General features: G+C 46.3%; 1 protein-coding gene across 13 annotated transcripts in view; it reads left to right on the top strand.

The window, feature by feature from the left end:
- Positions 1 to 21,843, top strand: part of EIF4G3 (eukaryotic translation initiation factor 4 gamma 3) — a 906,783-nt gene that overhangs the window by 530,841 nt on the left and 354,099 nt on the right. For all 13 annotated transcript variants that reach the window (XM_069240075.1, XM_069240074.1, XM_069240071.1 and 10 more), the window contains one exon: positions 4,365 to 4,432. In XM_069240075.1, coding sequence (XP_069096176.1) covers positions 4,365 to 4,432 — 68 coding nt within the window. The remainder of the gene's footprint in view (positions 1 to 4,364; positions 4,433 to 21,843) is intronic.

The raw sequence follows: 21,843 nt of genomic DNA, 5'->3' as shown, positions 1-21,843 counted from the left end.
GACTCATAGTATATGATTACTGACAGCTGCCTCAGAACACTCTCTATTAGCTTGCTATTCTATTCTAAGTTTATGACTATCAGTGAAGATCCTACTATGCAGAAGGAAAAGTTGCATACCTGTAGCCATAGTTCTGCATTGTAGGGACCTTCATTTAAGTCATAAATACACCCCTTCTCCCCGGCTGTCAGATAAATCAATATCCTGTGCATTCCGTAAAAGAGAACTGACTCTCAGGTAAAGTGCAGTGAATTGTTGGTCTCTCTAGGTTCCTTAAAGGTGCAGACCACATTTTCAAGCTTTCAGTGTTAGCCTATCACACTGGTTTTTCCTATCATGCTGTCTGTTAAGGACAGCCTTTTTCTATGACAATGTGTTGGAGTTATTAAAAAGACCCTTTTCCCACTATTGTTTGTACTACACTACTATAGCATTTCACTGAAAATACATCACTGATAGTCTACACTGTGACTATGAAGAAAATGATTCTAATGAAAAACACTAAAAGGACATTTTTACAAAGCCTAAAAATATGTTGAAGGTGTTCCGGGGTCCACGCAGGCAGCCCAGAATTATTCTAAGTTTATGGCTTCAATGAAGATCCCAATGAAGAAATATTACAAATGGCATCTGGTTGGTCTTTTAGAAAGGGTGGCTCCTAGAATATTAAGGTTGCATGCCTAGATGGGCTCCCTGTTATCCCATTACCAATGGTAATTAAACCATGCAGAACTAGAATTATGGGTTAATTGCTACTCAAAAAATTATTTAGGAAGAAAAACATCACTAACTTGCATGTGCCAACTGTGTGGAGGCTTGATGCAGGCCTCCAGCCTACATCCCAGGATTGAAGAACCAAACAAAAGGATTAATCTCCAGGTGCACAGTAATCGTCACCCCACCGCTCTTGAGAGTGTTCATCTGGACAGGAGGGATCTTAGAGCTGTTGATCCAGTATATCCCCCACTTCCCTGGCACAACCACAGGTAGACTTTTTTCTTTGAAATGTTCATCCATTCTCTGCCTCCAATGTTGGTTACCACTTTTTTCTCTCATCTCTCTCCTTGATTGCCTCTTTCATTTCTACGAACCCATGAGACACCAATGTGTTGTCCTCTTTATTCTGTCCTTGTGGTTTTGTGAAATGTCGGTTGGCATGCACCATGTCCAGTATCATGGAAGGCTGTACCTGTGACGGGCACTGAGTACATTATGTAAAAATACTAAGAAAAAGCCCTAGCTATATCAAATTCGTTCTTGGTGGAGTAGCACCATCATCACCCCAGTCTCTGCTTTTTGCCAGTGGTTTAACGGCAGCCTGTTCGTTGGTGGACTCAAAAGACACAACCTTTTTACCCCTGAGTGCACGAGAGGTAGTCTGTGTGTGACCAGACATCACATAAGGAATCATAAGTCATCAGCTGCTAAATGCTTTCTCTATGATTGCTGTAAGTGGAGCAACATTCTGTCTCTGAGGTCAAGTGGCCGAAAAGTCACTGAATGGTGATTACTGAAGACTTAATCTACAAACGAATTTGTGCCAAATTGACTGTCTTTAGTCAGGATCTTCAGTTGCCACACTGTCAGGATCCGCTTCAGGTGTGAACGGTGGCTGCCATCTTATTACTGCTTTCTCATCAGAGCCGTGACAGAAACCTTGGTGTTAGCTGGTGGCCTCACCAGTGACTACTCGGAGTGCTTACACATCTCCAAATCTTTTTTTAAATGTCTGCCTTTGTGCATGGAAGCCACCATTATGCTTCTGCTGCTGTGATGTATGCCTCTTGAAAGGGATATTCATTTGACTCCATGACTATCCACGTCCTTTCAAGCCAGGCTCCTAAGTATACCAGGTTCCTCCTACATCGTCGTTTGGAGCATCACAGCCACGAATAATTATCAAAAAGAGGCTATGGTGGGACAGATGCTTAATCTCTTGCTTTTGAGAATAGAGTGAGCGTTCCAAGTTGATAAAGCTGCAATGTGCATAAAAAGTTGCTTACATCAACATGCTTGCAAAGGATTGGAAGCCCTCCTTGGAAGAGCGAGGATATTAAGTGCTCTCATGTGTCCCACCTTTACTACCTGCGAAAATACTCCGGTTGTTTCCCCCTATTTGTTCTACAGTGCTGTTGCCGGAGCATGTAAAAGAATTGACACAGACATGAGAGAATCATCACATTCAAGCCGTTTTGCAACTTTAAAGTGATTTGTCAAGCTAAAACGCGTCAACTACAGAAGCAGAGAAATTGTCATTGCACTATTTTTTTTAAAAACATTTAATTTGTCAAGGAAGCATACAGTGAAAACATTTACAGATTTATGGGCCACAGGAGTTGGCCGAAATATTATTTGAATTACAAACAAGACCAAAATCTAACCTTTTTCACAGTCCATTTGTGGAGCAACATTTGGTCGTACGGAGTGCTGAAATCTGTTTAATAGATTTGATCAACGAAACAGAATAAGATTTCCAGTTTTTCAGGCAGTTTTGTGTGGGTCTACCTGGCCAGCAAAACATGATTCAGGTAGAATTACACAAACTAGGCAGTTTGAGGTTTGTTGGCTGCCTCCTATCTTTTTTCCATTCACAACAGACTAAAACAAGTCCACAAAAGTTCAGACATTTGCGCAATATGTTTCTGATTAATGCAGAAGGAGTTTTTTGCGTAGCTCTATTTTCAGGCATGTTGCACAGAAATAAACATATTTTGGATTATAAGGATAATTTGGTAAGTGCTGAAAATGCTAAACATCTAAAATCGAATTCTAAGCATCTGATTAAAAATTACATCGGCGATGGCTTTCATTTCTCTCCCTAAAACCACTCTTTAGCCTTATATAGTGGTGTGTGAAATTCGTATAAATTGATTTCACTTAAATACATGAACTTTCTTTTCGACAAAATTATTCGTCATGCAAATCCACCATTCAGTGCTATATTTTACCCCGAAATGAGTCCTCGCTTTTTTTTTTTTTTTAAAGTGGGACTAAAGAAAAAAGAGCAAGAAACAAAAGCACCCCAACAACAATGTGGTGTACTTCCATTGCATTCGCTGTACATTTATACCGTGAATAGCTCTTAGTTACGTGATCTGGTGTAGGGGCGTAAATTTGGGAATTTTAACCAGTTTAGCGTGAAATCTCCAAAATTACGTGAATTATGGCAGAGTAGTTAACTTTTTGCCCAGCCATACTTTTTGTTTATCTATTTCTTTATTTGGTTTCTGTATGTACAAATCTGTCCAGCCAGTGCAACACAGTAGGAATTACCATTAGAATCAAACACTTTACAAAACAGCATGCCTGTCAGAGTATAGGCAACACTCCAGCCTATTTCCTTGCACTTAGCCCTCTTCGATGCTAAAGTTTGCAAGAGCTTGTGTAATGAAAAATCAAAAAGGATGAGCACAAAGCAGCAGGTACAGAAGGGTCTCTGGCTCCGCAGAGCAATTGTGTACAGAGGTTTCTGCCCAGGCGTATTAGTATGCATTCCCACAAGCAGAGAAAATGAGACAATTGCGACAAATGAGGAGACCACAGCATTCATGCAACACAATTAGGACTTCAGTCTTTATATATAGCTTTCTTCATATTTGTTCCACAATCAATCGATTTTGTACCTCCAACGATTCATTGCTTTTTCCATTTTTTGCCTGGTTAATCAAATCTTTGAAGGGATTGGAGTGAATACATGGAGTGCCACTGTGAATGTCAAGCTGACGAAAATCAGCAGAAAGGGTTTTGCTAACCGGGAAGTATGCAGGATGATGTGAGGCATGATCCTGCTGGTTGTTCGCTACCCCAAAAAGAAAAAAGAAGGGGGCAAAGTGTGTGTGTTGGGTGGGAGTTAAAGTATATGATGTATATCCTACTAGTTGGTTACCAATATAAAATAGATTGAGCCTTTTTGTGGTTCTGTGTTCCTATGACAAAATTCTTACTAAAAAAATAAAGCTTCTGCTAATCATGCATGCCTCGGTAGAGGGGAATGATTTGAGGGGTTGGAGGTGGCGGAAATCGAGTATTTCTGGGTGTGACCTCTCCAGAAGAGGAGGAGCACATGATGTTTCAAATGCAGGCCAATAAAATATTACATATTTCATCCCTTGAAAATCTAACGGTTGTCATGAGTCGAGTTAGCCTGCAGTCAAATCACATGTATCTTCTTTCTACTTTGAATTCTTTTAACTGGGTAATCTAATGTTTGTATGTGTGTGTTTGACTTCTGTATTCTATATTAATTCTCTAATCAGAAGTGCTTGTTTTGTTATAAAATGCAAATAGTTATTCAAGCAGTTTAACACATTTCCATTGAAGCACATATTGTTTGTTATTAACCTAAAGTATTGAAACCCTCACAGCACACACTGTACCAAAGACGTGGAAGAAATCAAAAGACCATCCCCAAAGTTCAGAGAAAGAATTGGAGGTAAGAGGATAAGAAATCCGCCTATGCCGATCAACTTTGTTTCAACCTATAATGCTGTTTACAGTTCTTTGTGAATGCATCTAGAGTACTTTGGTGACAGATGTACCTGGTCAGTTATCTGCCTGTTATAAAATTGGATACGCAAAAATACATAAACAAAATGCGATGAGACAAGCAAAAAAAAAAAAAAAAAAAAAAAAACAGTATCCAGCAAACCTTGTATTTTTAGATTGTCCTATCCAGTTAATATCTTTTGTGGCACTGTTACAAACCCAAAATATTCCTATGTCATGCCTTTCTCCATACCTATATGTATATAAATATATTGCATTAAACTGCTATTCTACCGCGTTTGAAGGCTCCAGTTTCTGGCTTCTTGGGACCATACACCCAGGAATACATCTGTTAATCAGGGATATAAGCCACTACCACCACTGTAAAATGCTATAGATGCCAAATATCATATTCAAGTTACATCAGTTTTTTGGATTAATTAGAACTGATAAGAGAACTGAAGCTGAGACAAGAGCAGTGTATACCACAAATACACAAAGTAGATAAATTTCTGGTTTACAGAAACTAAATGTTTTTACTGTAAATAGACTACTGGGTTAAAAAAGATCTCACAAAATACAATTTTTGAATATGCAGCTATATAATCAGTATTCGGGCAAATTTATTCATTGTGCCAATCAGTTCAACAGTCATTTTTTAATATTAAACTGATTTAAAGTAGCTTCAAAATACTTGACTACTTTCTAGGTGAAGCTAAGATGCCTTTCCCTCGAACTATTGTGGTGGATTGCTAGAGTGGAGGGCCATTATCCCAAATGTTGGATATAGGCAACGCATTATTTCTAAGGCTAAGGGTTGATATGTAATTATAACATGAACCTTGGTGACATTTTATCTGTTTATCCTACATTTTACTTAATCAGAAATTCCACCTTAAAAAGAATATCTGAACTCTTTTAAAGGAAGCAGATAACGTAAGTGAGGCAAAAACTTGTGTCTTGATATTCCCTGGAAATGCTCCAGTTAGATATCCCTGGGGTTGACCTACACCGTATGGTTAGCGATGTATCCTCATCAGTGTCAGCGTCAAAAGTTTTAATTTCTCATTTCACTTTTAACTCAATCTTATGCTACAGATATGGTAAAGGAATGTGTCAGGCACCTGAAATCTATTTCCTAACTGGCTCATCTAGGACACATTTAAGTTAAGAAATTGTCATTTCATTAGCATGTACTCTTCTATGCTTTTGCATTTTTAATTGTTTTGGTTGCTGTTTTAGATTTTGTGACAGGAAACCTGGTGTTAGCTATTACCTTGTGCATTTTAGATTCTAATTGAAATAATTTCCTCTGCACATTGGTTCTCTCATTAATCATTCAGTATGCCAATAATTAATATTCCAGCTACTGACAAGCACCTGGAAATGTTTTTACACACTTGCTGCACCAGTCGAGTACTGGCATTCAGCAATGCCAACCATGTTGCCCTACATACGAGAACAACACTGTCGCCCCCACCCCACTCCACCCATTATTTTGTATTCCGTGTGTCTCGATTCTAACGTATCCCCAGAGCGGTGGCCGGTGGTTTCAAATATGACCTAATCTGAAATTGTTTTTGTTTTGTATTGTTTAATTTGACCTCTTCCCACCTGTGCAAAAGTAATTCAGATTTCAAGTGTCCTAGATAATGGAAAAACTCTACGATGTAGTGGTGTTTGGGTATTAAATAAGACTCCTTAAAGTGCATGCCTCTCTTCTGACACACCTTGATGTTCTAATCTTCTAAGGAAAGAGCATGTATAGCTTGGGAAAGCCAGAGAACTGCAGATACAAAGATTGGTGAGCAGGATTGCTTTATCCTCTTGAGGGCTTGGGACTAAAACCAGCACAAGATGATAAAAAGTAATAAGTCCAGATCTTGGCACAAACCCTGTTCTTCCAGGAAGAGGTATTTCACTTGTATTTTCTTTTATGTGCTACTGGCACCTTACATTGGTGAGATAATAATCCTTTGAACTCTACAGCCCCCTTTTAGCGTGTTACACATTATGGATTTAGGGTTCTCATACCACACGTCACAATTCTGCTGTGCTGCTTAAGTGCGCTATGAAAGAGCTTAGACTTAGAGAGAAGTTGCTGAAAGCTGTGGTGGTGGGGTGTAGAAAGGCATCACGAACAGAGGCTGCGATGAGTCAGAATAAGATGCTGTGTCGACTTGGTTATTCTGTGGTGCCATCTAGTGGTTCCCTTGATAACGTTGCTGATGTACAAAGCCTCTTAGTCACTTGAGCGCCAGAGATCAGGTCCAGAGATGTTTCCAGCTAATAGAACTGGAAAGGATTCATCTGACTAAGACTAGCATTATGATGGTTGTTCGTCCTACATTTTTCAAAATTCAAACACCTTCAGCAGGTAGTTACTGAATCTTACACATTTTGCAGGATTGGGTTTAATGATGTTATGGCAGTCTCAGCATCGGGGGTGGGAAGTCGTACCCCACATAACAAAATCTTCACTTTTAAATTGAATCCACTCATTGACTAAAGAGATCGATATTCCTGAAGAGGGTACCTGACGTTCTGTATTAAGGACCAAAGGATAAACTATCTACGTTTCCATTTGCAAAAGCGTTTACAATTTTATTTGCAACCAGCTTCAGTGCCTGTTAACGCGAGTTTATTGGTATTAAAAATTCAAGTCTGTGGTCATTGTATCTACTAAATTGTGCAATGGCCGAATCCTTTGTGGTTCATACAAACGTACTTTCGGGCACAGAATTAGAGATTGAATGCGTGGTAAAGCTAGTTTTTGCATCTTTCTTTAGTTTGAGATTGAACCCTTCCTGATGATGAGATATAAGCAGACGGAATGGATTTTTTCCATTCACATCATGCTGTACAGCACTGACTTCATTGGTTCTTTCACAAAGGCGATGCCTACTCCCTTCACAGTGAGGTTTCACTCCTTACTGATATCTTTTTTTCAGCAGGTGTGAAGTCCAAGGTTTTGGATACATTTCTAAATCGGGGAATCTTGAGTGAGCAAATTGAGGCATACTGCTGGAATTTAAGGACTCTGAGCAACCCTAGCCTTCTGTACTTCTCTGCAGTAGTTTGCACTCAAAGTAGTTTACAAAATCTGATCCTGGACGTCTTTTGACCTCCTTGTTGGATACCATTATTCCCAGACAGGAATGTTCACAATGTTTCATTCTTTAACGTATTCTTTAGCGTACCCCTCCCGGCTCTCCCGCCAGTCCAATTATTGTCAGTTTCCTCAACTTCCAATATCGAAATCTCTTCCTGCGAACAACGAGGACACAAACTTAAGTCAAATACACCACGCACAACATTAGGATATTCGCAGATCACACAAAACTCTTCTAGAAACAGAGGAAGATGCCGCAGATCACACAAAACTCTTCTAGAAACAGAGGAAGATGCTTGATTCAGGCGAACAAAATGTAAAAGTGATGGGTCGACAATATGCGCTGCTGTGTGCATTTTAGAGTAATTCACCGCTCATAAGACCACCTTCGAATCTCCTTAACGGACATGGAGATGGTTCGAGGAGAGACCTTTTCCAGCAGACATGATTCTACCAGGGGGCATGGGAGAGGTCGAATGAGGTCAGAGGCTGAAGCCCGAAGGGGAAGTCCTCACCCCCGGGGACACTGGGCAGGGGGACGAGCAGCCTGTCTCCTTTTGCCCACTTGATAAATAATACTGTTACAGATGGAGAGCGGGCAGATTATGGGCTCTCGTAATAGATCGCCAGTGAATTGTAGTGGAATAACATCATCATTTTCACAGTCAGGGTGTGACTTTCACATCACAGTAAGACTGGCCTAAGTTCAGTTACATTATTCATCTGGTCTGTTTGCCTGAAAATATCTAATGCCCAAATGTCTTGCCTCTTACCCGACACACTGCTAACATAGCTAACATAGCCCTAACGATACCCAGGATGATGCAGTTACTTTGCTCCCAGCCTACCTCCGTTTGCCGGTTCTCCCCATCTTCCAGTTTGCTCTCAGCACAGCAACCTCCTCCTCCTCCAGGAGACCCATCTGATGGGCAATGCGTGTAGGTGCCTCCCAGAATAATGCTTCACTAAAGCCTACCACACTAGCTTTCATAGGGGTTCTAGAGGAGTTGTAGCATTAATCAACACTTAGCTGCCTATTTAGATTGCAGAGGTTAATCAGACTATCTAGACAGATACATATGAATAGACTGCACTTTGAGAATTTCAGTTGATGCTCTGTGTGTGTGCAGCTCACCCAAGTACTTCTTACACAGCTCACCACAACTTTAATTTTTGCTCCTGAAGGAGGAATAATTATTGGGGGATTTCAGTGGTCTCATGAACAGTGATCTCGACAGGGCAGGTCCCTTCCTACAAATGACAACATTCCCAGGTCCACCTGAGCCTTTCACTAGTGCATTCATCCTATGTGACACTTGATGACACTGCAATCTGGATGGGTGCGCCTTTACCTTCTTCTCGGAGAGCATAAATCTTTCTCTTTACTTGATTACTTTTTTGTCTCATGCAGCTAACTTTATCATGTAGTAGACACAACTCTCCAAACTATGGGACTTTCTGACCATGCCCAAGTAAAGGTTCAAATAGGTAGTGGCCCTTCTCAGACCCCACCGCCACAGACGTTGAGTGCATGGTGGCTGACCAAATGAACTTTTCGAGACACGTTCTCAACAAACTGCACACTTCTTTCAATCCAACACTCAAACTGTCTGGGGGTATTATGGCATGCATACGGGGCAGTGACTAGAGTTGACATCCCATCAAAGGTAGCCTCATTGTCAATTTGTAAAGCACGCTGCAAGGCGCTGAATAGGTATATGGCTGACACCTCTGTTCCACTCCTCCACAAACTTACCAGAGCTCCACCAAGCTCAGTTGGATTAAGCCAGGAAAATATGGCAGAGTTCCTAATGTTTTTATTTTTATTTTTTTTATTTTTTATAAAACCGCTTTATTGATTTTATTGCAGAACAAGAAACCAACACAGCATAACTCCGCTGGTCACAATTTACCTCCTCCGAATGAACATTACACAAATAAATCGTATTCATTGGACTTATGATCCTCATATAATCTCCATAAAGTCATAGGTGCTCTTCCCAGCTCACACCAAGGGATCACGCCCCGTGTCGTCCTCCCAGGATCCCGTCCATCTCCCCCATCACCCACTCATATTTAGCCAGACAACCCCGTGCTTCATAAACCAGTTTCTCTTGGGAGGCGCACCAGTCCATTCCGTGGCACCACCTCGCCAGCGCAGGGGCCGATTCCGCTCTCCAGCCTGATGCAATATCCCTTTTTGCCACCAAACAAGCCATTCCAACAAAGGTGCGCTCCGCCCTGCTGGAGCCCGCTCCCTCGAGAACCCCCAGCAGGACAGGTTGGGGGGCGGGCTCAATCTCCTCCAACAAAACCCTGGACACCTCCGCTAACACTGCGCGCCAGTAGGCAGCGATATTGGGACATGTCCATACCATATGAAAAAAGTCCGCAGACGGACACGCACACCGTGGGCACTTCGCTTGCCGCCGAAGGCCAGCCATGTGCATCCTTCTGGGGGAGTGGTACGCTGCATGGAGAAAATAGGTCTGCACCAATCGCAGTCGTGAGGTCATAGTCCACATTCTTGGGGCCATCAGGGCGTCCCTCCAGTCCTCCTCCATCATCGGACCCACCCAGTGCACCCATCTAGCCCAAAGCTTGTTGAGTGGCTGCAATGTATTGGTGATCAACATGCGGTATATGCGCAATACCTCCCCTTTTCACAGGTGTTCCATAATTGTCTTGGTTTCCACTGGGCTGAATTCTGGGAGGACAGATCCCGTCTGGAGGTGCACCTGAAGGGCATGACGGAGCTGTAAGTACTTATGGAACTGGGTCTGGCTGAGCGAGAATTGCTGTTGAAGTTCCTGGAAGGGCTGCATGTGTGTACCCACCAGATCTCTCAGAGTGATGATATCCCAATAAGATCCTACTTATGGAACCCCCAGAGCGCCGAGACCTCCTTTAGCCAAGCACCCTGCCACAGTGGGGTTGCTTGGGTAAGCCGATGCCACCACCCCAACGCTCGTTGTGCCGCCCTCCACCCTGTAAGCACCACCCTTGTCACTTCGGGAGTCCCACGTGGAACGGGGTCCCTGTAGAGCATCCCAAACGAGTCAGAGAAACCAATAGTCAGGAGTATCAGCTGATAGGCGGGGTCCGACCGTCCGCCCTCCAACCAGTCGTTAATTACCAACAGATGCATCGCCAGGTGATAGAGGTGAAGATTAGACATCCCCAGGACACCCTCGTAGACTTCCCGCTGACAGACCCGAAGCGCTAGACGCGGACGGGATCCATGCCACAGAAACTGTCGCACTGCTGCCACCATGTCGGCGAGCCACCACTTGGGAACATGATAGGGAAAGTTTTGAAGTAAGTAGAGGAACCGGGGGAGTACTATCATCTTATATAGTGCAATCTGTCCGAGGGTATTTAGTGAAAGGGATCTCCATCTTTGGAGGTCGTCCTTGACCCGCCTGGCTAGAAGCTTGACCTTCAAAGCCCATGCCAACTCTGGCAACAGAGATATGTGGATCCCCAAATACCGGAAGCTGTTACGTTTGATAGGAATGCTGTGCTACCAGTCGTAACAATCGCTGGAGTGATTGAGCGGGACCAATAAAGATTTACTGGGATTAACCACCAGACCTGACGCTTCAGCGAACAGTCCCAAAAGCTGAAGCACCCTGGGACCACTGCTGGCCAGGTACAGAAGGACATCGTTCACGTACAACGCCATACATCTTCCCTCCCGGTGGGCCACGACCATCCTTCAACCAGAGGGTCCTCCCGAATTAGTTTCGCCGGCAGCTCCATCACCAGACTGAGGAGGAGCGGGGACAACCCTGGCGGGTCCCCCTGCAAATGGGGAACTGATCCGAGACCGCCCTGTTGACCTGCACCTGGGCTGGCGGAGTAGAATAAAGGAGGCCCACTAAAGCACAGACCCGGGGCCCAAGCCCCATCCTCACAAGGACACGGCGTAGGTACGACCAATCTACCGTGTCAAATGCCTTTTCAAAGTCCACCAACAGAAGTGCCAGTGGAGGGGTAAGCAGGGCCCTGTGGGCCAGAGCCGCGTGCAAGCGCCTAATACAGCGTTAGGTACTTCTGGCAGGCATGAAACCGCACTGCTCCGGGTGAACCAACGCGGGCAGCACCCTCTTCAGTCTCCGGGCCAATACTGTGGAGAAATGTTTTGCTCCGTATTAAGGAGTGATATGGGGCGGTAAGCTGAGCAGTCCCGCGAGGGTGGTCTAGTCTTTGGGATCACCACAATAGTGGCCTGATCCAAGTCTAAGGGGAAGGCCCCCGTGTTTTCGGCTTCCTCATACATTTGCCAGAAGGTGGGGGCCAACATATCCCGGAACCTCGTGTAAAACTCACCGGGCCAGGCGTATTCCCCGTCGCCAACTCTCATCACTGCCTCAACCTCCTCTAAACTGAGAGGCTCATCAAACTCACGCCTCTCCACTTCGGAAACAGTAGGGAGGGTCACTTCCATCAGCAATGGGGCCTCAGTCTCAGCAAGGGGTCTGGGCCGTTCCTCGTAGAGTCTCCGGTAATAGGCAGCAAAGCTCTGCGCAATCACACTTGGGGTATGAGAAATCGCACCTGAGTTGTTGACTATCTCCGGGACCACGCGGTCTGCCATCAGTCTGGTGGCAATCCAATGGAAGAGCTTGCCATTTTTGTCCCCCCACCCGTACACATGGGCTACGGAGGCTCTCCACATATGTTTCTCGGTCTCCTGTGTTCTGATTAATTTCCTCACGGACCAAGGCCAGCTGCCGCGGGCCTCCACCCCCGCCGACCCGTCAATTTGGCCTTCCAAGCGCACCGCCCTCGCCTCAAGTACTGAGATTTTATGGTTGTGTGCACGCTCCCTTGCTCGGAGGAGTTGTCTGGCGTGCCCCCTGACTGTGGCCTTACAGGCACCCCCCCAAAGGATGCCCGGCGACGCCACGGATCCTAAGTTATGCGTAAAAAACACAGAGCGCCGATCACCCAGTTCCTGGGCATACTCGCCGTCCTGCAGACACCAGCCGTTGAGCCGCCACATCGGTCGTCGGCCAGGGCTCCCTCCGTGAAAACGAAGCGGGCGTGATCCAATACCCCATGAGGAAGGATCTCTGCTCCCGTGAAGCGGGGTACGTCGAAGGCGGGTGCAAGGAAGAGATCAATTCGCACGTAAGTGTGGTGCGCCGCCGATGTATGGGTATACTGCCGCCAACGGGGGTGCCAAACCCGCCACACGTCACAAAGACCCAGACCATCCATCCATCTGTGCAAACCGGACGCCCCCACCCTGCTACTCGAAGACAGGGGCCCAGTGACATCAACCTCGGAGTCCACGACAGAGTTAAAGTCCCCTCCCAGCACCGTCAGACCTGGGGGAAGCCCTGCCACCACCTCCCTCAGGGACACCAAGAACTGCTCTCACGCCCCCAGAGGTGCATTTACACTCAGGAGATTAATCGGGCGCCCTCTCAGCAAGCCAGACACCACCACATATCGCCTCTGAGGGTCATGGTTTTCTGCGTCCTCTGCTCTGTGATGCAGCTCACCGGTACGCGTTTGCCACTGCGTAACCTTGACTTTAAGATCTGCGGCCTGAGAAACTCGGTCTTCCACCTCTTTGATACGACGCACCATCCTGACTTTGGTCTTGACAGCCAACTGCTAGGATTGTATGGCCTTTAGAATGGTATGGACCCCATCGGCCGTCGTCGCGTCTGGGGCCACGGCGCTCACCTCCCATGAGGATGTCTGTTTGGCAAATTGATCAATTCGCTACTGGGACGCCGGAGGTTGCTTGTTTGCTTTGTCCTTCCCCATTGCAGTCTCCAGACCAGTAACTGCAAAACGCGCCGATCTCCTCCCCGGGCCCCGAGTAAGAGTCCCGGGTGCCACCGCCTAATCAGACCTGGCTCACCGGGGTCCACAAAAGAGGCCCGCCAGGGCCAAGGGCGGCCCCACTCCGGGTCGGTCCAAGTGTCCGCAGATCTCTCGGGCCTGCTCCTCCCCTCACTGATATCAAGCCGACGGGCGTGGGTCCCGGCCAGCTGCCACGACTTTCCTCCCGCTGCACCTGCTGTCCCGCTCAACCCTGTGCCTCACTCGACACCTGCGTCTCCAGAGCGCTGCAGGCGATCCGCTGCCCGAGTGCGCCACCATAGCACCGTTCTTTCAACTCAGCGGTGGGCCTGAAGGCCCTGGGTTCCAGCCCAGACCGGCAGCCCCCAGCTCCGCACTCCACCTGTCCTCCACCGGCGCTCCGACAGGGCCCTCCAAGCGCCAGGGGCCCGACCTCTCCCCGCGGCGCGGGCCTCCACCCACCAGTCCACGCGCAGCCCCCACCCTGGTCCCTGCTCCCTGCTCCGTGGGGGGGGGGGGGGGGAAGGGGAGGAGGTGAATCTCCAGCACCCCCGGGCCTCCGCCCTCAAACTCTGCCGCCTTGGGGACACCTGGGAGCAGGCACGGTTCTCCGCGCCCCCCCTCGAGCCCGCTACGCTCGAAGAGCCCCCCGCTCCCAGGGGGTCTGCCGGCCTGACTCACCGGATGCTGGTGATCAGGCCCGGTGAGTTGCACAGAGAGGCCCAATCACACACACGGCACGGGCCTCCATCCCTCTGCCGTCAGGCTCTTCACCTCCCAGCCGCGGTTCTGGGAGGGTTTCACCCCGCTTCACCGGGTCGGGGGAGGCGAGAATCAGCTGCTCGATCTCTGCCTGCGCGCCCCACGGACACAGGGCGCTGTTCCTGGAAGGGCTTCCATGCCGCCCGGGAGGCAGCAGCTCCCCAGGCATGAACGTTGCAAGCCCGCGGGACTCTCCCGCAGGCCCCGGGTGCGCCGGCACCAGGACGTGGGGGCCAGACACCCCCCCCCCGCCCCGACTCACGGGGAGCTGGCAGGGTCCCAGAAACGTGTCGGGGCAGCCAGGCCTAGCAGGGCGGATGACGGAGGGGTCCGGGGCATCCTAGAGTGCGCCCGCCATCTTTACGCCCTTGGCCACACCTTCTCCCTAATGTTGTTTTTATGAACACGGCTATAGGATGAGGAAGCTATTACCTTGGTTGAGTCAGAGAGAAGCCAAACAGGCATTTTTCCCAATTTGAAGATGGCTCTGGCATCCTTTTTAGGAACCTTGGATACCGCCTCCAGTGGTTATTACGCATCGCTATATACTGACCAAAGACTTTTGATGATTGACAGCCTATGGGACTACATGTCAGACATTCCTAGTCCACGACTTAAACCAGACCAACGCAGCCTATTAAACAAATCTATCCAACAGATCAAATAGCACTAGCCATCTCCCAACTTTCGACTTGAAAATTGCTGTCCCAAATAAGCTTCAAATGGATTTTTTTTTTAATGTCAAACTGACATTTTGGCTCAGCCCTTAATAGATACGAAGAAGCTAGAAAGGTGGAGCACCTTCCCTAAGAGCTAAAGGAATTGAACATTACAACCATTCTCAAACCCAGCAAGCCTGCAAATTTATCCACCTCATAAAAACCTAGGCTAAGCCCTTGGCGAAGATCCTCGGTATTCGCTTGATCACTGCAGTAACTGATCTAGCACACAGAGACCGGAGGAGCTACATGCCATATCATTCAGCTACGCTCAACATGCATAGACTCAACGAGACAGTCCTGATGGCCACACACCTGCAAGAGTCCTAGCCATACTAGTAACAAACTTTGAAAAGGCTTTTGATGGCTCATTGTGGCAATACTTGTTTACCTTTCTCAAGCCCCTTGGTGTGGGATCAGTATTCGTACCTTTTGAAAAAATTCTTTATAAAATGCAGAGGGACATGGTTAAATTGGAAAGAACCCTTTCTTCATCCTTCCAACTTAATATATGTGCATGACAGGGATGCCTAATATGTCCCATACTGTTTAAACTGGACGTAGAGCCTTTGGCACACATGCTTATAACCGACAACCACATTAAGGTCTTCCGGTGGGCAGACAGATGTGGAGACCGAATTTCACTCGATGTGTATGACCTCTTACCTTATGTGGGCTCACCAGCGACTTCATGACTCCTAGTTAAGTAGATGTGTGACACCTTTGTTTTTTTGGGGGTCTGAATGTTAAGGGTGGCAAGATAAGCAGTTTCCCATTTGTACACATGGACTGGATAATTAGTCAAGCAAATTGTATTTCGATACCTGGGGATTCAAATAAGCTGATATTTCAACATGTGTCAAGGTGACCAATCTAGAGCTCCTGTCCTGTGACATTTATAAAGACACAGGTATTGTGCACTTGAGAAACCACTACATAAGGCACTTTGATGCCCTCAGAACCCCTACAGAGTTTGGGATGGGTGGATGAAGTATAGGAAGGATATCTGAAAAGTGTTATTTCAGTGACTGAAAAATGCCACAGCAGTTTCTTCAAGCTTTAGGCTTTGTTGATACTTCTTTTGTAGAATATTTCTCCAAAACACCATCTACCATTGAAACATGATGAGCAATATGTTTGTATGTTTAAGTTACCTCTTTAAACAAAATCTCAATAAAAAAAATAGTTCACTAATATTCTTCTGCTTTGCTGGTATTGCTAGTTTTGATTTGTGCGCAGCATTGTCACTGTGAACCATGCCATCCTAGATGATAAACTATCCACAGTGTCTAAGGTTACTCTAAAGGCCATTAAATAGTTTTCTTTTCTTTTATGCAAAATTACTCAATGTGTCTCTTTTCTTTCTGTGTAATGCGCCATAATGTAAAACTCCCCTTCTCTTTTATCCCGTCCGGTCAACGGTTTTTGGTCAGCCTTAAGAGAAGTCTCAGTAGAATGTTCACCATTCATCAGTTCATCTGTCTCTAATAAGAAATATGAAACTTTCTCACGAGTAATTGCTGAATTTTAATTCTTAAAAGCGAGAAAATTATTTCCAGCAGGTAATGGTATATTTTTAGGGCTTTTCATACTACTTGCGAGTCCTAAAGTGATTTTGTGGATGGTTTGATTGTTTTATTTGTATTGCGCTTCCCACTGCTGGTGGTGTTTAGAAGCACTAAGATTTGTATTGTGTTCTTGGATGCCCTTTGGAGCACCTGCTGGAAAGTTTTGTTTGCAGTTAGAAACATGTTAGGTACATGAAGGGTGAGTTGTGAACAGCCTGATAGGAGCAAGGTGTGCTTAATTTGCACTGAAGCATTGGTTGTAGCAGAGTGTGAGAGAATAGACACCACTTACAATGCATATATAATTATTAATTTTAGGGTGGACAATATAGAATTTAAAACCTGCTGTTTGTTGATGTGTACCAGTTTGTTCCACTAGCGCGCATAGTCTGTTCAGTAACATGTAAACGCTCAACCAATGGTGCCACTATTAAACTACCAAGGCAGTATAATAGTCAGGAGTAGCAGGGGTCCCAGCTACTGGAGCCACTTAATGAGTGCTGAATGAAGGAGACAAAGGAGCTACTGAGACTAATGTGCATGGGAGAGACTGATTAAACCTTGAAAGGAATACCATATGATGTCCACTCAGGGGGTGACAGATTAACCGATTCATTGTAGGAGCCGTTAAGGCACTGACAGTGTGCTATATTGAGTTGACCCTTGGACGGGAGAGGGCCTGCCCATTGGAGACTGATCAAACAGTAGGAACTACCTAATTGGAGGTGCTGTTAAGACAGAGTTCCATATATGGTACACCTAGCAGCAACAGGGTGTTGGTGTTCTCCACCCTTACATTGCTATGCTATATTGAGTCCCTTGAAGAAAGAGGGTCCAGCCCAAAGGAGTTGGTGGTTCAACCACCAAATGACTACTATATTGTGACAACCAAGGTGTGACCGAGGTCTGGGTCTATTGGAGGCACTGTTAAGCCAATATGGAGTACTATTTTGATGGCAACTTTCAACCATATATATTTCATCTTTGAAATTCCTCTAGATGCCAGAGTGTATCTGAAAATTTGCTGAGCACCAGCCCCAAACGTTTTTCCATGTTCACCATCCCTGTTTCTTTTATGTTTGAAATTGTGCTAGGGAAATGCCTTCTCCGATTGAAACCAGGCAGCGACTGCTTGAAACAGATGCCAATAACACACACCCTCAAGGCATCTGCCTGTGGTGTCTAAAGTTCCATCATGACTCAAAGTCCTGTGACAAACGCTCTCTAATACATTCAAAGGCCTTTGGGGAATGCAAGGCAAAGCTGTACGTAACTGAGCACAAGGTAGATTATGCTCCATATCTCTAGCCCATTGCAAGTCTCCATTGACTGGTAAACCAACGAAGTTTTGGCATAGATGTAAGCAGTCCAAATAAGATTCTTCTCCTTTCCTTCATTTCCATCCTGTGCATAAAATGTGTTATGCATTGACCAAGAAATGAGCATCCGTCCACACTTGTTCACCAGGCATTATTGTTTTGAATCTCAAGTTAACAGAGAACATCCTTTTGTCTGCAGTTCTTCCTGGTGTAAGTCCATTACTCATACCCTCCACCTGAGGTAATACTTTGGTTTAATCACAAGGACAGAAATCCGCAAATAAACGTTTTCTTCAGAAGAACAACTTTTTTTTTTTTTATATAACTTTTTTTATTGAGTTTTTTGCAATTCAAACTGTAACAGTACAGTGCAGGACATACAATATCCCTCATACATTTCCTTCCATGGAGAAATACTTACGGAGTTATAGGAGTGTGATACAACAGGTGCGTCAGGATTGGCAACCGGTTCAGCCGTACATTGCAATAACACAGTAAAGTAACCAAGTCATATACCAAATCATTTTGCAGAGGTTCTGAGATAAGCTCAGCTGGTTGTCTCAACAATCTTAGAACACTGTACTACCACATATCAGTCCCCTGCATCAGCACCGATGACAGAGTCCGAAGCATCATCATTTGTGAAGCTCTCCAGCAGTTGATTTCATGTCATCAAGTCTGCTGCTGCCCCATCTTCTGTACGGGCCAGACACATATGCTGATCCTCCACCACTCCCCACTCCAGAAGATACCGAAGCCAGTGATCAACCAGAGGCCTCTTGGAGCTCATCCATTCTATGGCCACCCTACACTTAGCCAGTGTGAGGGTCAGTTGCGCACGTTTGTGTGGAATCTCCCACCCTCTGGGCTTAGTTACTACTCTCAGTAAGCAGACCAGTGGGGTCAGGGCAATCTCTAGTCCAATAGCCTCCACAATTCTGGGAACCACTGCACTCCTTCACATGACCATTGTAGATAAAGAAAAGAAGCATCTTCCTTGCCACAGCGTTTGCACCCAGCCACTATAGTGGGATCTATCTTGTGCAGGTTGCATTGTGTCACATATGTACGATGCACAAAACTAAAATGTAAGACCATGAGACAGTATGTACTAACAATAATGCCTTAGCTCAGTCAGTGTCCGATATTGAGTCCCAAAGTTCCCGCTCCCAGGCTTGACGTGCTGCACAGAGTTTTTTGATTGTTCCTCCGAAGCTCTTAATAGAATATGCTATTCAGATGCCTCCCCTCTCCCCATGAATAAGTCCTCCCAGTACCTCTGACAACTGTGGGACCGCTGGGAAATCACACTACACCTCCTGCACCACACTCTTCACTTTAGCGTAGTGCAGAAAATTACCCAGACCCAGTTCAAATATTTCCTATGCCTCCTGGAATGGAAGAGCGAGCTCCCCAGGGTACAGGTCCCCTGTCACCATACAGCCCCCCCATCCATTACTCAGTATACATGTGATCCACTATTGCTCTGAGTGGGGCTGGTCCCATAATTTCAGCGCCCTGTCAAACTGGGCGTGATGGAGCACTCTCTTGACTACCTGCTTCCATACTATTGTGGTGATACAAACCAGATACAGAACCGGCTGGTCCGAACAACCACCACTCCAGACGATCCTGGCTACTGTGTTGGCTCCAAGCATCCCCTCAAACTCGCTTCACCCATGTGTCTGTCTCAACCAGCCACTTCGCAGCATGCTGAAAATGTGCTGCGTTATAATACATCCTAATATCTGGGACAGCCATCCTGCCGTCCTCTAGGTTCCGCCAAAGTGTGGACAGAGCCACCCTACTGCGATGCTGAAACCAGGGAAATCAACAGGTTATCCAGTCGAGCAAATAACCAAGGAGTCAGTGGAAGCAACAGTTTCCTGACCAAATATAGACAGCACGGGAGGAGCACCGTCTTGGAAGCTGCTGCTCTACCCATTACCGACAGTGGCAACCTATTCCAAAACAGGACCAAGCACTCCGGACCCACCGTCACCCTCTCCACATTAAGGTGCCTATGTGCTGCTTCACTATGAAGGCTTGGGCATAAGACACATAATACCCTGTCACATTGATTCCAATATGATGCTCCTCTCGCATACCTCCATGAGGACCTCTCATAATTTCTCCTGAAGGAGAGCAGAATACTTACGTCTAGTAGAACTCAACGGGGTAACTGTCCTCCCGGGGCTCTAGATTTGTGTAGAGTGGTTATAGCTGCTCCCACCTCCTCCAGCGTTCTATCTTCTTCAAGTTCCCGCATTCTTTCGGGACCCAATTGAGGAAGCTCCAGCCTCCATAGGAAGCCCTGTGTATCCTCATCTGAACTGAAAGGGCCAGCCAGAGAGACTGTGTGTAAATGATCAACCACTACAGCCAAACTATCCCACCGGCTCTTGACTAATACTCCACTGTTGGAAATGACCCTTTTTCGAGGGTTATCCCCAAACTTTTAGCCTTCTTCCACCTATTTTTTTAGGTCTGTTTTTGCCGGTTTATTGTCTCTGCACACTTTACCACTGCTAATCAGTGCTAAAATGCAAGTGCTCCCTATAGAAGTTGTACTGTTGATTGGTTTATCCACGATTGGCATATTTGATTTACTAGTAAAGTACACTAGATGTGCCTAGGGCCTGTAAATCAAATGCTACTAGTGGGCCTGCAGCACTGGTTGTGCCACCCACATTAGTAGCCCTGTAAACATGACTCAGACCTGCCAGTGCAGTTTCTGTGTGTGCAGTTTTAAACTGCCAATTCGACTTGGCAAGTGTACCCACTTGCCAGGCCTCAACCTTCCCTTTTACTACATGTAAGGCACCCCTAAGTTAGGCCCTAGGTAGCCCTATGAGCAGGGTGCAGTGTATGTTTAAGGTAGGACATATACTAGTGTTTTATATGTCCTAACAGTGAAATACTGCCAAATTCGGTTTTCACTGTGCAAGGCCTATCTCTTTCATAGGTTAACATGGGGGCTGCCTTTAAATATCCTTAAAGCGCAGATTCTCTTTGAGAGCAGATAAAAATATGGAGTTTAGGGTCTCTGAGCTCACAATTTAAAAATACATCTTTTAGTGAAGTTGGTTTTTAGATTGTTAGTTTGAAAATGCCACTTTTATAAAGTAGCCATTTTCTTGCTTAATCCATTCTGTGACTCTACCTGTTTGTGGATTCCCCGTCTGGGTCAGTTTGACAGTTGGGCTGTTCACACCTCTCTTCTAGACAGTGACACAAAGGGGGCTGGGGTGTAGCATGCATATCTTGATTAGCCATCTGTGCTGGAGGGGAGGGGAGGGGAGGAGTGGTCACTCACACCTGAAAGGACTGTGCTTGCCCTCACACAATGCTGTCTCCGACCCCCTGGTGAGTGTCTGGTGCCTGGCCTGGACAAGGAAGGATCTTGCAAACACTTGAGACTTTGCTTTGAAGGTTGCCAACTTCAAAGGCAGAACTGGGTATGAGAAGAAGACCCAAAACCCCAGACTTTTAGAATCTTTCTGGAATCAAGAGGAACCTCTGCCCGGGAGAAGAGCTGAAGGAGGAGTACTGTCCCTTTGCTTTGTTGTTTGCTGGACTGGCTTGCAGTTGCTGCTTCTGCCTGAAAAGAGTGCAAAAGGTGAACTTTGCTGTGTGTCCTGCTTGAAAATTCTCCAAGGGCTTGGAATAGAGCTTGCCTCCTGTTGGAAGTCTCAGGGACACAAAAGACTTCAGTTTCCCCGACCTGCAGCACTGGGAACTGTGCTTTTTGTGCTGTTCAAGAGAAGAAACCACTGCGACGCCGCTGGCCTGCACCGTGATCTGCTGACACCACACGGAGTCGCATTGCCCCGCTTCGCACCGCGACCCTGTTCTCACTGACGCCGTCATCGGACAACTTCACTGGGCCGCTGCTTGCACTGCGACCTGTGGGCCCCGCAGTCTGGCATCGCCTGCTCACACTGCAGCCTGGGCATCCCCGACGACGACGCTCCTGCTGACACCGGTGCCGCTGCCTGCACCGTGGCCTGTGGACACCGCTCGTGAGGTACACGAAGCACCGTCCCATCCCGCAC

The sequence above is a fragment of the Pleurodeles waltl genome, chromosome 6 (genome assembly GCF_031143425.1).
Source record: "Pleurodeles waltl isolate 20211129_DDA chromosome 6, aPleWal1.hap1.20221129, whole genome shotgun sequence".
Classification (NCBI taxonomy): domain Eukaryota; kingdom Metazoa; phylum Chordata; class Amphibia; order Caudata; family Salamandridae; genus Pleurodeles; species Pleurodeles waltl.
This window is presented reverse-complemented; position numbering and strand designations above follow the sequence as displayed.